The 17,012-nt window shown below is 35.6% G+C and overlaps 1 protein-coding gene across 1 annotated transcript in view; it reads left to right on the plus strand.

The window, feature by feature from the left end:
- Positions 1-17,012, plus strand: part of DIAPH2 (diaphanous related formin 2) — a 650,570-nt gene that overhangs the window by 43,008 nt on the left and 590,550 nt on the right. Inside the window, exon 12 of the mRNA XM_021706787.1 lies at positions 7,379-7,493. Coding sequence (XP_021562462.1) covers positions 7,379-7,493 — 115 coding nt within the window. The remainder of the gene's footprint in view (positions 1-7,378; positions 7,494-17,012) is intronic.

The following is a 17,012-nucleotide window of genomic DNA, read 5'->3' on the forward strand; positions in this document are numbered from 1 at the left end:
TACATGGAATGTGTAATAATCAAGTCATAGTATTTAGGATATCCGTCACCTCGAACATTTGTCATTTCTTTGTGTTGGTAGCATTTCAAATCTTGTCTTCTAGCTATTTTGAAATATACAGTATGTTGTTGTTAACTATAGTCACCATACTGTGCTATAAAACACTAGAACGTACTCCTTCTATCTAATTGTATGTTTGTACCCATCAACCTACCTCTTTTTATCCTCGCCTCTCCTATACACACCCTTCCCAGCATCTGGTATCTATTAGTCTACTCTCTACCTCCATGAATGAGAACATAGGATATTTGTCTTTCTGTGCCTGGCTTGCTTCACTTAACATAATGACCTCCAATTCCATCCATCTTGCTACAAGTAACAGGATTTTATTCTTTTTTATAGTCAAATAGTATTTCATTATGTGTGCAGGTGTGTGTGTGTGTGTGTGTGTGTGTGTGTGTGTGTGTGTGTGTGTGTGTGTATGCCATTTTGTTTATCCTTTGATGGACACTTAAGTTGATTTTATATCTTTGGTATTGTGAATGCTGCTGTAATTAACATAGGGGTGCAGGTATAACTTTGATGTACTGATTTCCTTTCCTTTGGATAAATACCCAGTGGTGGTATTGCTGCATCATCATATAGTAGTTGTATTTTTTTAGTCTTGTGAGAAATCTCTCTACTGTTTTCGTAATGGCTGTACTAATTTACGTCCCACCAACAGTGTATAAGAGTTCTTTTTTGTGTGCATCCTTGCCAGAATTTGTTATTTTTTGTCTTTTTGATAATAGCCATTCTAACTGAGGTAAGATGATATCTCATTGTGGTTTTGATTTGTATTTCCCTGTTAATTAGTGATGTTGAGAATTTTTCATATACCTGTTGGTCATTTGTATGTCTTCTTTTGAGAAATGCTTGCTCAGATCCTTTGCCCACTTTTTAATGGTATTATTATTATTTTGTTGTTGAATTGTTTGGGTTTCTTGTATTTTCTATGTATTAGCTCATTGTCTCACGAATAGTTTACAGATATTTTCTCCCATTCAACAGGTTGTCTCTTTGCTCTGTTGATTGTTTCCTTTGCTATGCAGATGCTTTTTAGTTTTATATGATTCCATTTATCTATTTTTGTTTTTGTTTCCTGTGCTTTTGAAACTTTAGCTAAAACATCTTTACCTAGGCCAATATCCTGGAGCATTTCCTCTATGTTTTCTTCTAGAAGTGTTATAGTTTTGGGTCTCATATTTAAGTCTTCAATCCATTTTGAGCTCATTTTTGTATATGGTGAGTGATATTGCTCTAGTTTTATTCTTTTACTTAGGAATATCCAATTTTCCTAGCACCTTTTGTTGAAAAGGATGTTCTTTTCCCAATGTATGTTCATGATACCTTTGTTGAAAATCAAGTGGCTGTAAACATGTGGGTTTGTTTCTAGGTTCTCTATTCTGTTCCATTGGACTATGTGTCTGTTTTTTATACCAGTGCCATGATGATTGGTTACTATAGAACCTTGTATTATATTTTGAAGTCAGCCTCCAGTTTTGTTCTCTTGCTTTGGATTGCTTTGGCTATTGGGGCTCTTTTTTTGGTTTCATATTTATTTTAGGATTTTTCTTTTCTATTTCTATGAAGAATGACATTGGCATTTTGAGAGGGATTGCATTGAATGTGTGTAGATTACTTTTTGTAGTTTGGGCATTTTAACAATTCAAGTTCTTCTATTTCATGAGCATTGGATGCTGTTTCATTTGTTTGTGTCCTCTTTTGATTTGTTTCATCTGTATTTTGTAGTTTTCTTGTACAAGTCTGTTACCTCTTTGGTTAAATTTATTCCCAGGGATTTTATTTTTTCTTTGTAGTTATTGTAAATGGGATTGTCATTTTAAATTCTTTTTTGGCTAGTTTTTTTTGTATATAAAAACGCTACTGAATTTTGTATGTTGATTTTTGTATCCTGTAACTTAGCTGAATTTATTTATCAGTACTATGAGTTTTTTGATGGAGTCTTTAGGTTTTTCTATAAGATTATATTATCTGCAGAGAGGGACAATTTGGTATTCTCATTTCCAATTTGGATGCCTTTTATTTCTTTCTCCTGTCTGATTGTTCTAGCTAGGACTTCCAGTACTATGTTGAGTAGGAGTGTGAAAGTGGGCCTCCTTATCTTGTTCCAGTTCTTACAGGAAAGGCTTTTAGCTTTTTTCCATTCAGTATGATGTTAGCTGTGGGTCTGACATTTATGGCATTTATTATGTTGAGGTATGTTCCCTCTGTGCCTGCTTGTTGAGAATTTTTATCATGAAGGGATGTTAAATTTTATCTAATGCTTTTTCTGCATCTTTTAAGATAGTCATAGCCGGGCTTGGTGGTTCAGCCTGTAATCCCGCGCTTTGGGAGGCGGAGGTGAGTGGATTGCCTGAGCTCGCGGGTTCGAGACCTGCCTGGGCAACTAGGCGAGACATCATCTCTACAATAAAATTAAAAAATCAGCCGGGCATGGTAGTGCATGCCTGTAATTCCAGCTACTCGGAAGGCTGAGGCGGAAGGATTGCCGGAGCCCAGTGGGTCGAGGCTGCAGTGGCCGAGAGCAGCCACTGCACTCCTGACTGGGCAACAGAGTGAGACCCCAACTCAAAAAAAAAAAAAAAAAAAAAAGGATAGTCATATGATTTTGATCTTTCATTCTTTTGATGTGATGTATCATGTCTATTGATTTGCATATGTTAAAACATCCTTTCATTTCTGGTATATATCCACTTGATCATGGTATCTTATTTTTCGATGTGCTGTTGGATTTAGCTTGCTTGTATTTTGTTGAGAATATTTATATCTGTGTTCAGCAGGGAGATTGACTTGTAATTTTTTCTTGTTGTTTCCTTGTCTGGTTTTGGTATTAGAAATGCTTGCATCATAGAATGAGTTAGGAAGAATTCCCTGCTCTTGAAGTTTTTGTAACAATTTGAGAATTGGTGTTAAGGCTTCTTTACAAGTTTGGTAGAATTCAACAGCAAAGCCGTCTGGTCCTGGGTTTTTTTTTTTTTTTTATTGGAAGAATTTTTAAAAACTTATTTAGTCTTATTGCTCTTTATTGGCCTATTCAGGTTTTCTGTTTCTTTCTGGTTTAATCTTGGTAGGTTATATGTGTCCAGGGATTCATCTGTTCCCTCTAAGTTTTCCAGTTTGTTAGCATATAGTTGTTTTTGTCTCTGAAGATCTTTTGTATTTCTGTGGTACCAGTTATAGTACCTCCTTTTTCATTTCTGAGTTTATTTGGGCCTTCTCTCTCTTTTGGGGTGTTCTCTATCTAGTGGTTTATCAATTTTGTTTATTGTATCAAGACCAACTTTTTGTTATCTTTGTATTGTATATTTAATCTCTGTTTTGTTTAGTCTTGCTCTGATCTTCATTTTTTTTCTTTCTACTAATTTTGTCTTTGGTTTGTTTTTGTTTTTCTAGTTCCTTGAGGTACATTGTTTATTCGAAATCTTTCTACTTTTTTGAAGTACGCATTTATTGCTATAAATGTCCCTCTCAGCATTGCTCTATTTCATAGGTTTTGGTATGTTGCTTTTTTTCATTTCATTTGTTTTAAGAAATTTTTTGGTTCCCTGCTTAATTTTTTCATTGGTCCAATGGTCATTCAAGAGCATGTTGTTTAATTTCCATGTATTTATAAAGTTTCTAAAGTTCCTCTTATCATTGATTTCTAATTTCAAAATTTGTTCTCCTGTAGTTTAAAAAGATATGACTTTGATACGAATTTGTTAAGACTTGTTTTGTATCCTAATACATGATCTATCCTGAAGAATGTTTTGTGTCATGATGGGAAGAATGTTTATTGTGCAACTGTTGGCTAAAATATGTCTGTTAGGCCCATTTGTTCTAAAGTCCAGTTTAAATTCACTGTTTCTTTCTTGATTTTTTTGTCTAGATGATGTGTATAATGCTGAGAGTGGTATGCTTAAGTTCCCAAGTATTATTGTATTAGAGTCTATGCTTCCCTTTAGATTTAATAATATTTGCTTTATATATATAGGTGCTCCAGTGTTGGATACATATATATTTAGGATTGTTATATATTCTCTTGCTGAATTGATCCCTTTATTATTATATAATGACCTTCTTTTACTGTTTTTTTGTTTTGTTTTGTTTACTTAAAGACAATATTATTGGGCCATTTTCTTTCTTTTTTTGAGATTAGAAAATATAGTTTATTTAGAAAGTAAATTAGAAAGAGAGAGAGAGACAAAGAGGAGATTCACCTCCCCAAGGTAGGGGAGGGGGCCAAAGCCAGGAAACATGGCTTGGCCATAGCTCAAAGAGCACATGGCCACATCATAGCTTAGCATGGCAATGGCTGCAATGGCCTGGCAATAACCAGGTCATTTTCTTAGATCCTTTTAGCCAGTTTATGTTGTTAAGTGGGCAGTTTAATTCACTTAGATTCAAGGTTTTTACTGATAAAAGGACTTATTCTTGTCATTTTGTTAAGTGTTTTCTGGTTCTTTTGTGTATTTTTTGTTCCTTTCTTCTCTTATTGCTTATCATTGCAATGTGGTGGTTTTCTGTAGTCATAACATTTTAGTCCTTTTTTCCCCCTCATTTGTGTGTTTGCTCTAACTGTGAGTTTTATACTTTCGGGTGATTTCATGATGATAGATATTGTTCTTTTGCTTCCAAATGTAGAACTTCCTTAAGCATTGCTTGTAGGGCTGCTCTAGTGGTGATGAATTCCCTCAGTTTTTGCTTGTTTGAGGAAGACTTTATTTTTAAAGGATCACTTTGCCTAGGTATATAGTATTCTTTTTCTTTTCTTTTCTTTTCTTTTGAGTCAGAGTCTCACTCCATGGCCCAGGCTGGAGTGCAATGGCACGCTCACGGCCACCACAGCCTCGACCTGTTGGGCTCAGGCGATCCTTCCGTCTCAGTCTTCCAAGTAGCTGGAACTGCAGGCACTCACCACCATGCCCGACTAACTTTTTGATTTATTGTAGAGACGAGGTCTTACCAAGTTGCCCAGGCTGTTCTCCAACACCTGGACTTAGGCAGTTCTCTTGCCTCTGCCTCGCAAAGTGCTGGGATTACAGGCTTGAGCCATGCGCCTGGCTGGTCTATAATATTCTTGACAGGAATTTTTTTCTTTTGGCACTTTGAATATATCATCCTATTCACTCTTTGCCTGTAGCCTCCCTGGTGCACTGTACCACTTGTTTCTGGGGTGTAGGACCCTTTGTGTAGACTAATACTAGTCCGTCGCCTGTTCGGAACCTTGACAGCACAGCAGGAGGCAAGTGGGAGCAAGAGGAACTCTGTATTCTGTCATATCAGTAGCTGCATTTGATTCTCATAGGAGCACAGGCCCTACTGTGAACTGCACATGCGAGGGATCTAGGTTATGTGCTCCTTATGAGAATCTAATGTTTGATGATCCTTCCACTCCTGTCTGTGGAAAAATTGTTTTCTATGAAACCGGTCCCTCATGCCAAAAAGATTGGGGAGGAATGTGTTAGAATGCTGAGACCTGGCTCCACTACTAGGTCCCACCATTGTTGTATCACTGCAGCCATTTGGGTGAACATGGGAGGATTTCAGTGGAGCCCCAGGGATGTGGAAATAAATGACTGTTGGGCTCCAGAGCAAGATGGTAGGGTGCTAGTGGCTGAGCTCTCAGAATGGTGCCATGCTGCAGCTGCTTGGGTCTTGGGGGACCGTGTGGTACCCAGTATACATGCCCTCTCTTGAACAGTGCTATCACACAGACTCCAGGTAGCTCCCAATACTAGTGTCAGTGCTGGCAAGAACTGAAGGGCTCTTTCATGGCTAGGAGTGTAGGAGTTTGCAGTGGGAATCTGGTCCACTGGGGATCTGTTATTTACCATATCTCCACACTGGGTGTCCAGGTCGGTGCCTTGCTTTCCTCTTCTTCCATACCTCAATTTGTTTTCTGCCATTTTCTTGCTGAGTTCCTGTGTTCTTAGATGCTCTTTTCAACTTGCTGGATATCTACTTAGATTATCTACTTGCTGTTTTGTTCCTTCTTTGTGGAAGAGGTGAGTACGACGTGCCTTTAGTCAGCCATCTCGAAACTTCCACCCACCCCAAAATTTCTAAAATATATAATTTTTATTATTGACCATTTAAAAAATCTTGGTTAATTTTTTTTTTAGAAAGTAACTTTTCTTTTTAGTTTTAAACTTTCAAATACCATGGAATAGGTGACACTATTCAGTAGTGACATAACTTAATTGCTTTTAAATATGCATGAAATATTTTCTTCTGAATATTATTTTGCTTTATTATTATCAAATAATATTTCTTTAAAGAGGCTATTATGTAGATTTATATAGTTCTCACTCACTGAGAACTACCATCTGATGAAAATACATTTACTCAGGTAACCATTTAGGGAAATGATTGATCCAAAAGCATATTTACAGTGATATCTAACAGTGTCTATGTAGGAAGTTGGTTTGACCAGAATGATGGTTAAATCAGTTTTTAAAGTTATGCACATATTTATGCTTTGCTCATAAGAGTAAATGAGGTATAAATGATTTTAGAATGTAGTTATTTTTAATTAGGTACAATCTACTGAAATACAGGATTCAGAAGCTATTAGCCGCATTACCTGTGTGTGTTAATGTAATAATATGTTTCCTAATTTAGCAATTTAGCATACACTGTAATGGTACTTATATATCACAAAGCATCATAATGTACTGAAATTTACAGTTTCAATCTTGGACTTCAGTATAGAAGTTAAGAACACAATTCTCTGGAATTAGACTGTCTAGGTTTACATTCCAGCTCTGCTATTTATTAATTTGGATAGCCACTCAAACTTTCTTGGGTTCAGTTGCCTTATCTTTGACATGGAGATAATAATATATCCTGCATCAAAGGATTATTGTGAGGATTAGATGAGTTAATATATGCAGATCACTTAAAACAGTACCTGGTACACAGTAGGAGGTATGTGTCATCTGTTGTTATGGTTTTTGCCTTCTTCCTAATCAGTGAACATAGAGAATCCAATTTTCTAAATCTCATTTTGCCTGTTTTCAAAGATCCAGAAGCAAGAAGAATGTATGTGAGTTGGGGGAGGGATTTCCTAAATTATTTTTAAGACTTCTTCTAGTAGAATAATTTTTTAAATGTAATTTGCTATGCTATCATGTACCTTTTCTGCACACCAGTAGAATTCTGGGAGTTTCCCAATGAAAATTTACTTTACAAGTATTATTTAGATAGATCCTAAATTGGCTTAGCAGATAGATGAATAAAGGAATTGTCATTCAATCTTACTGAAAGTGAATTCTTTGAAAATTTAAATATGAAGTAATAATTGAGATATTTATCTTTGTTATTTTTGTTTCAGATTGAGCCCAAAGAATTATCTGAGAACTGTTTCTGGTTAAAAGTTAAAGAAGAAAAATTTGAAAATCCAGATCTCTTTGCAAAATTGGCATTGAATTTTGCTACCCAGATGAAAGGTACAGTTTATTTTTTTAAATATAAATTCCTGATTCTGGTATAATGGAATTTAATGCTTTGCTAGTAATGTGTATACATACTTTTCTCACACTAGACAGGGTTAAGCATAAATAGATTAACATATTAGATATATTTTACTCAGTCACTAAAGAAGGGAAGTTCTTTTACTTTGAATTTCATTTTGCATAAATATTATTATTCTGAAAATGGAGATTTTATTTAAAATTGTTTAGTATGTGTGTTATACCCCTCCATTATAAAACTGTCATTTTTACTGAGAAGCAGATGAGATAAATTTGTTGATTCATCATGTATGAGAAAGTAATGTAATAGAATAGTAAGTGCTCAGAAGTTTTCGTGAAATTGGAATGAGATTGATGCCATAGTGCTTAAATAGTCTTTCCTTTTCTGTTTGTATTACTTATCAATTTGGTTTCCTTGGGAATTTTGTAGTCTTTGTTATAAGATTTTTGGATTAATATAAAAATCTGATACCTAGTAAGTATAGTTTATTGATTTGATAATAGAGCTCCTTGTTTATGATTAGATCTTTAACCTCTTGTAACTTTCACACATAATTTTGTTACCATACAGGTAACTTCTCAATCTCATAATTAATCATTGTGGTTCATTAAGTTTTAGTATTTGATTTCAACATGACTATTTCATTAATTATTGCAGAAGTGATAGTTCAGTTAAGGATAGAATTTCTTTTGTTTGGATGAGTCTTTACAACTAAGAAATGGAAATAATCTATATTTCATGCCCTTGGAATTAGATATTCACTTGTCTGATTTCTTACAACAGTCCCTAGAATGTAAGAATGTGGATTTTGGAAGATTGAGAGAGAGAGAGAGAGAGAGAGAGAGAGAGATGAAAATTATTTCTTTTAAGCCCTTTTATTATATCTTGCATGCTGGAGGTGGCTGTGCTGAACTTGTATCTTTGTAGATGAAAGTTCATATACAGAAATCTGGGGTGATTAGAGTATTTTAAAACAATTTTGACATTAAAAAAAATTCCCATTATTAGGCTTACTTTTTTTCTTTATTTGTTTAGTAGACCTCAGATGTAGAGGAGTTCTTCAATGACTGATGACATTACCATTTATTATAATCACTTCTAATGTTGAAAAATTGCTTATAGCAGAGTGTTCATTCTTATAGCAAAGTAGTCATATAGTAAAAAAAGGTATTTTTTAAAAAAGTTAATCTCCCTTTACTCCCAGACTTAAAACTTTTTCCACAGAAAAATCCATTATTACTAATTTATCACATTACTTCCTAGAAATGGTTTCTAGATGCATATGTGTATTTATCATTTCTTGTTTTTCATTCTTTGCTGTTTTTACCAACTGTAGAGATTATTTCATAGGTTCTTGTGTTTATCTACTGTATTCTTTTCACACACTGCATAGAATTCTGTGGTATGGGCCTATCTTAATTTAACTAATTCCATATTATTGGATATTTAGATTAGTTCTAGTCTTTTGCTATTTTAAAAAATGCTATGTTGAGCAGGTCTCTATGTATGCCTTTGTGCACATATGAGGGGGTATATGTAGGGTAAATTCTCAAAGTGAAACACCTGGATAAAATGATGTTTACTTTAAAAATTTTAAAAGATATTATGAAATTACCTTCCAAAGAGTTTGTATCAATTTACAGAATCACCAAGAATGTATATGAATATCTGTTTTCCCACAACCTTTGCCTATCTCAGAGGTGAAAATGGTAAATCATTGGTGTTTTAATTTTTACTCCTTAAATTAGAAGTGAGCAGCTTTTCTCGTATTGATTGGCAATTTTAATTTATTTTTCTATAAACATCCCCCTCCAGTTCTTTGCACACTTTCTTTTTTTTTTTTTTTGAGTTGGAGTCTCACTCGGTTGCCCAGACTGGAGTACAGTGGCTGCTCCTGGCCACCGCAGCCTTGACCTGCTGGGCTCCGGCGATCCTTCCGCCTCAGCCTTCCAAGTAACGGGAATTACAGGCGCGCACTACCACGCCCGGCTGATTTTTTTATTTATTGTAGCGATGAGGTCTCACTGCCCAGACGGGTCTCGAACCCGCGGGCTCAGGCAATTCACTCACCTCAGCCTCCCAAAGACGCGGGATTACAGGCTGAGCCACTGAGTCCAGCCTTTGCACACTTTCTAATGAGCAGTTACTCTTTAAAAAAAAAAAAATTTTAAAGATGTGGGATACAATTCAGGGTTAGGTATAAAAATGTTCATTATGCAGGTACTCTTGTTGATGAGGTGTGCCCTGCCCTCTCCTGGCAGTTTCCCTCATCTGCCGATCTCACCCCCCACCCCCGACAGTTTCTCACTACTGCCAATCCCTTTCTTATGGTACTATGATAATTGTCAATGTCTGCTTATGAATGAGAACATATGGTACTCTGTCCATTTCTCTGATAGATCACTGAGTGCGATAGACTCTAAATCCATCCAAGTTGCTGTAAAGTTCATATTTTTGTCCCTCTTTATGACTGCATAATATTCCATTGTATATATGTACCACATTTTTAAAATCCAGTCCAACTTCGATAGGCAACATGGTTGGTTCCATGTTTTTTCTACAAACATGTGCATACTATCTTTCTTGTAGAATGATTTGAGTTCCTCTGGGTATATTCCCAATAGGAGAATTGCTGAGTCATATGGAAGGTCAGTTTCTAGTTCTTTCAGAAATCGCCACACTGTCTTCCAAAGAGGTTGCACTAGTTTGCATTCCCACTAGCAGTGTGGAAGTGTTCCTTTCTCTCTGCATCCTTGCCAGCATCTGTTGTTGTTTGTTTTATTAATCATGGCCACTCTTACTGGGGTTAGGTGGTATCTTGATGTGGTTTTGATTTGCATTTCTCTGATGCTGAGTGAGGCTGAGCACTTTTTCATGTGTCTTCTTTTGAGAAGTGGCTATTCATGTCTTTTGCCCACTTTTTAATAGGGCTCGAATAATTACTCTTTTGGTTATTGATTTATTTGAATTGTGTGGTACCAGAATCATAGATTTTATAAAATTTTAGAGTTAGTTTACGCCTTAGAAGTCTTTAAGTACAGACTCTTTATTTTACAAATGAAGAAACAAGTTAGAGACAGAGAGGTAACTGCGGAAACCCATTAGAGAGTTTCTAAAGGTAGTATGGTTTCACAGGAAAAGCCAGAGGAAATAGAGTCACACAGACTTGCATTCTAGCCGTGATACTTGTTACCACCGTGACTGAATTTTCTCATTCATAAAATGAATTGACTAATGCTTACCTAGTAGTGTTGTGAGAATTAGATAAGGTTATATATTTAAAGCACCCAGCACAGTGCTTGATATCTAGCAAGCACTTAATAAATATTTATTTCCTTTTCCCTTTCATTTAACCTGATACTGTTTGTGTGTTTTGTTTGTTTGTTTTGTTTTAGTTATTGATGCTTTAATACAGCTGTTAACTTAGCAAGATAATTTCCTGCTATTCTGTGCAACATTTGGTATATCTGAGCAGTTATAATTGAAGCAGTTCTTACTGCAGCTGCCAAAACCTAGTAAAGCCAAAGCAAAACCAAACAAAATTCATATAAAAGCTGTCATGTAGGCATTGCTGAGAATGCCACATTTCCATTCCTCAATTTTCTATGTGATACTACTTTTACTTTGCTACTTTTGAATATTTAAGTATAAATCAGGACAGGACACCTTTTAGTACCATTACTTTTACCAAGATGTATTTCTGAAAGGATATTTAAGGGATCAATTAAGCATCATAGCATATTCCAGACATGCGTAGCATAACCAAAACAAAATTTAATGATACTAAACGGCCATTTTAAAATAACACTCAATAACTATTCATTGATCTTACTATAATAGCTGAAGTTCCTCACAGTACCTTGATTCATAATGTGGTCTATAGGGGCAGGATCAGTAAGAAATCAGCAGGAGGCTCTGGCTTCATTGAACTTAAACTGTGCACTGCCCTGGCTTTCATAGCTCTAGGGCACTACTTTCTTCCCCATTCCCTTGCTCATTGCAACTCACTCAGCTGCATTCCAGAAGGAGCAACACTCTCATTGTTTCTAAGACCTATTTCCAATCTTCTTATACCCAGTGTTCCAAAACCTCCAAGAATGTTCCCATACTACAAGGACACTGGAGAGCTCACGTCTCTGTTCTCACTAAATGTACTGGAAAGCATTGCTAGTCTATGTTTCAAGACAATGTTTAGAGTTTATTGTAGCTTAGGCTTGCTAAATAGAAGCTGTGAAAGACACTGGTTCTGATATCTATATTTAAATGTTTAAATATTTAATATGTAAAAGTAGCATAAAATTATACTTTCTGTTTAAATTCTTTATTCTTAGATTTGTTGAAAAAATGTATTTAGTGTTTTAGTAAAAACAGGTTATTTCTGTTTTAAAAGAAAATGGATCTCTCGTTTCATTTAGCTTGTTTGTAGAGTACCTATTATGTGCAACGTACTGTACTAAACGGAAGGGAAAGAAATGAATAAGGTCTTGTCCATGCACCAGAGAACTTATAATCTAGTGAGGGAAGTAGGGAGATGTACACTACATTTATTTAAGCTGTAGTAAATGTTAGAATAGATATTTTTAAAAAGCTATGGGGACACAAAACAGAAATAGTAGTTAATTTTGAGTACGGTTAATGGAGATCCCAGAGATGGTATGATTTTAGCTGGGCCTTGAAATTTAAGTAGAATTTCCATAGGGAAAGAAGGAAAGAAGCCATTCTAGGCAGCAAACACCATTAGCAAAGTGTTAAAAGAAAACTTAGACAAATTAAATTTAAGAGTTTATTTGATCAAAGAATGATTTGTGAATCAGTTAGCACTCAGAACCAGAAGAGGTTCAGAGAACTCCACCCAGCAGTATGAGCAGAGAGCCTTTACAGTCTGAACATGAAAGTAAAATAGAAAAATCATCTGATTGGCTACAGCTAGGTATTTGCCTTATTTGGGCATGGTCTGATCAGTTGACTGCCAATAACTGGCTGAATCTTGGATGTTTGTGTTTGGCTGAACTCAACCATTTGTTACTTAAAATACAAAAATATACAGTCAGCCCTTCATATCTGTGGTGGTGGGGTGCATAATATTCGTGGATTCAACCAACCATGGATCGAAAATATTTGAAAAAAAAATAATAAAATAATACAATATAGCAAACTATGTATGTAGCATTTACATTGTATTAGATATTATAAGTAATCTAGAGATGATTTAAAGTATATGGGATGATGTACATAGGTTAGATACAAATACTATTCCATTTTATATCAAAGACTTGGTATCTGCAAGAGGTCCTCCAGGATACCAACAGATTTCAACAGGTGACTGTACTCCTAATTTAGATTTTGATTGGTTAAGTTAGAACTCAAAATTCACAGATAGCCTAAGGGTAATGGTCTCCTGCTGCTTTAATTTAACAGTAGAGGCTGGTGAAGCTCATACTGTGTTGAAAGCATAGGCATTCAGCCTGTTGGTTTGGGACTGTGGAAAGACTTAGAGGTGAAGGTGGTAAGGAAAACTTCACACTGAAAAATTTGGGATTTATTCTTTAAGCAACAGAGGCCCAGTAAATGGGTGATTAATCCTTGAGTTTGCTTTCAATAAACAGATTGGTGATGGAAATTTACAGATAGGTAATGGACCATTGCTTGTGAATAAATATCAATAGGCTAGGCAGGATATGATGATATTCTGACTAGTATGAATTCTTTTTTTTGAGTTGGAGTCTCACTCTGTCACCCAGACTGGAGTGCAGTGGCCACTCGCGGCCACCGCAGCCTCAACCTGCTGGGCTCCAGCGATCCTTCCGCCTCAGCCTTCCAAGTAGCTGGAACTACAGGCGCACGCTACCACACTCGGCTAGTAGTATGAATTCTTAATTTTCATCTGTGTCTGCCCTAGTTCCCAAATTCTGTGTTCTCATGCTTATGATATTTACGTTCTCCCTAAAAGCCATAATGATGCCATGTGACAAAATATATTTGAAAATGCTCTCTGGATTAATGAAATATAGCAGGGGTGCCAAAATATGTACATATATTTTAAGAGATGTTATCTATGTATTACTTTTAGTTTGCCATAATCAGAAGTGACTGGACACTGATGGTAACCACTTTAAGCACCTCTTTAATTGCAGAAGTCAAATGTGACTTGTATTCATCTTTTTGTTTTCAGTATATATTGAGTATTGCAATTTTAATATAGTTTTTTCCTTTCTTAAAATTTGAATGCATTTTTCGGGGTCCCTTCTATGTATGTTAGAGGTAACTGGAAAAGAGCTATCTCTAGTAGTAGTTTTGAATATGCATCATATATGTGAGTTTCAGAATTTATGTATGTGTTCTAGTTTTAGTTTATTATTTAAATCAGTGATATTTGGGAACATATAACCATTGAGGCTATGGTGATAGTGTCATTCTCCTTTAAAAAAATCTCTAGTAATTATAGCTAATAGTGATGTTATATAAGAATTAAAGTAATGATGGTTAATATTAACTAAATTTGAAATGATAATAAAATATGTAGCTTATAACTGCTAATTCTAATTAGAATTTCTAGGGTTCTCTAGAGGCTTCGGGAAGAACAAAGATAGTGTGTGTGGAAGTTGTAAGCAATTTCTTTGGTTTTAATATTGCTTGGAGGAAATATAAGAAATAAACATAAGAGGTTAATAAAATTTAGCTTCTTCAATAATATATTTCTGTAGTGCAATTTAGCTTTAATAACAACAGAAAATGGAGGTGTTATAAACATTTCAAATGCATACAAATGTCATTTTGCAATGCTTGAAATATTGGGCATAGCTTTAAAATTATAGTGGAATCGTGTTTGAAGATGTATGTAGGTAAAAGCACTTTTCCTATAGGTTCATATTTCAAATTGGGTTTCTTAGTCTTGTAATCAGCTGGCTGCTTCTGAAGATACCCACCCTTGCTTGGTTGCTCAATACAGACTTCTATATTTAGTGAAGTAATGAAAAGACAAAAGAGTGGTAAAATCTAATTCATCTCTGTCTTCATAATATAGAAATTCTTGAAATTGACTTGAAAATAATGAGATGTCATTCTCAGAGTGAACACCCCTTATAAGATGGTGCTAAAGGGTCCAGAGAGAGCTGGTGTCCTAACAAATAATTTTTCATCTTAATGACACTACACGCATGCTTCTGTAATGTACACTTTAATACAGAAGGGAACAAACCAAGAAGGCTTAATTCTTTCAGGCAGCAAATTATAAACCATATTTATCTTCCATAACCCGTTTGGGCTGCTATAACAAAATAACATAAGCTGGGTAGCTTTATAAGCAACATAATTTTATTTCTTACAAACGAGGCTGGGAAATCCAAGATCAAGGCACTGGCAAAATCAGAGTCTGGTGAGGGCCTGCTTTCTGGCTTATAGAGGGTGCCTTCTCTCTTTTTCTTCATGTGGTGGAATGGGTAAACTAGCTCCCTGAGTTCTCTGTTGCAAGGTCACTAATCCCAAACATAAAGGCTCTACTCTCATGACATAATTGCCTCTCAAAGATTCCACTTCTTAGGGGTTAGGCTTCATTATATGGATTTTAGAGAGACAATCTGGATGCAGTGGCTCATGGTGGCTCACGCCTGTAATCCCAGAGACTCAGGAGGGTAAGGCAGAAAGATTGCTTGTGTCTAGGAGTTCAAGGCCAGCCTGGACAACATAGCAAGATTCTGTCTGTATGGAAATAAAATTTTTTTAAAAAACTTAGTGGGTCATGGTGGTTTACACCTATAGTCCCATCTACTTGGGAGGCTGAGGCAGAAGGACCCCTTGAACCCAGGAGTTCAAGGCTGCTGTGAGCCATGATTGTGCCATTGTTCTTTTGCCTGGGTGACAGAGACAGACCCTGACTCTAAAAAAATATAATAATAATAAAAGTGAATTTTAGGTGGACATAAAGCTTTGATCCATTGCAATGCCTTTATATAATTTTATTATTTTAGTTATATCTTAAGTTCAACTTGTGATGATACACATATTCATTTTCTACTGGCATTTTCTTTTTTTTAAATAAAGATGTGGGGTATAATTCAGGGTTAGGTATACAAACATTGATTATGCAGTTTCTCTTGTTGATGGGTATGCCCCTCCTTCCCCTAGTAGTTTCCCTCAACTGCCAATCCCAGCCCCCCTCCTCTGATGGTTTCCCATTACTGCCAAATGCTTTCTTATAGTATTATGATTGTTCTTGGTCTGCTTATGAGTGAGAACATATGGTACTCTGTTCTTTGTTTCTGTGATAGATCACTGAATATGATCAACTCCAAATCCATCCAAGTTACTGCGAAGTCCATATATTTGTCCTTCTTTATGACTGCATAATATTCCATTGTGCATATGTACCACATTTTCTTTATCCAGTCCAGCTTTGATGGGTAACATTGTTGGTTCCATGTTTTTGCTGTTGTGTCTACTGGCATTTTCTAGCATCCAACAATTATTTCCTTTAGTAAAAGAGAGAACAAGGAATTTTTGAGCTAGAGATACATGCCATTGTTTAATTATAAGTCACCAATTGTAAAGAGAAGTTAGACAATATCTTCTGCCTCTAAGCAAACTGACTTCAAAATGGCTCCATCTTTACAATAATGGTAATGATGTGGTGATTTTACTACTTCTATTGATACCTTCTTGCAATGTCTACTAACAGCAATCATCATCATCATCATCATCATAACACATTTATTAAATATTTGCCATATCCTAAGATATGTGATAAGTATTTTTTTTTATTTTTAATTTTAAATTCAAAGGATGTATGTACAGGTTTGTTACATAGGCCTATTGCATGATAGTGAGGTTTAGGCTTCTAATGAGTCCTCCCCTTGGTGCTGAGCATGGTACCTGATGGGTAGTTTTTCAACCCTTCTCCCCTCCCCTTAGTAGTTTCCACTGTCTGTTGTCCCCATCCTTGTGCCTGTGTATGCCCAATGTTTAGCTTCTACTTACAAGTGAGAACATATGGCATTCAGTTTTCTGTGATAATTCACTTAGAATGATGGCCTCTTACTGCATCCATGTCCCTGCAAATGATATTATTTTATTCTTTTTTATGGTTGCATAGTATTCCATAGTGTATATGTACCACATTGGGCACCTGGGTTGGCTGCATGTTTGCTATTGTGAATAGTGCTGCAATAAACATAGGAGTGCAGGTATCTTTTTGGTAGAACAATTGATGCTCCTTTGGATATATACCCAGTAATGGGGTTGCTGGCTCTAATGGTCAATCTATTTTTAGTTCTTTGAGAAATCTCTGAACTGCCTTTCATAGGATTTGCACTAGCTTACTTTCCCATCAACAGTGTACGACCATTCTTTTTTCTCTGCAGTCTTGGCAACATCGTTGTTTTTTTTGATTTTTTAAATAATAGCCATTCTGGCTGCTGTGAGATAATATCTCATTGTAGTTTTGATTTGCATTTCTCCGATGATTAGTGATGTTGACCATATTTTTCATATGTTTGTTG

This window comes from Carlito syrichta, unplaced genomic scaffold (genome assembly GCF_000164805.1).
Source record: "Carlito syrichta isolate Samal-C Ts95f unplaced genomic scaffold, Tarsius_syrichta-2.0.1 Scaffold316004, whole genome shotgun sequence".
In the NCBI taxonomy this organism is placed as follows: Eukaryota; Metazoa; Chordata; class Mammalia; order Primates; family Tarsiidae; genus Carlito; species Carlito syrichta.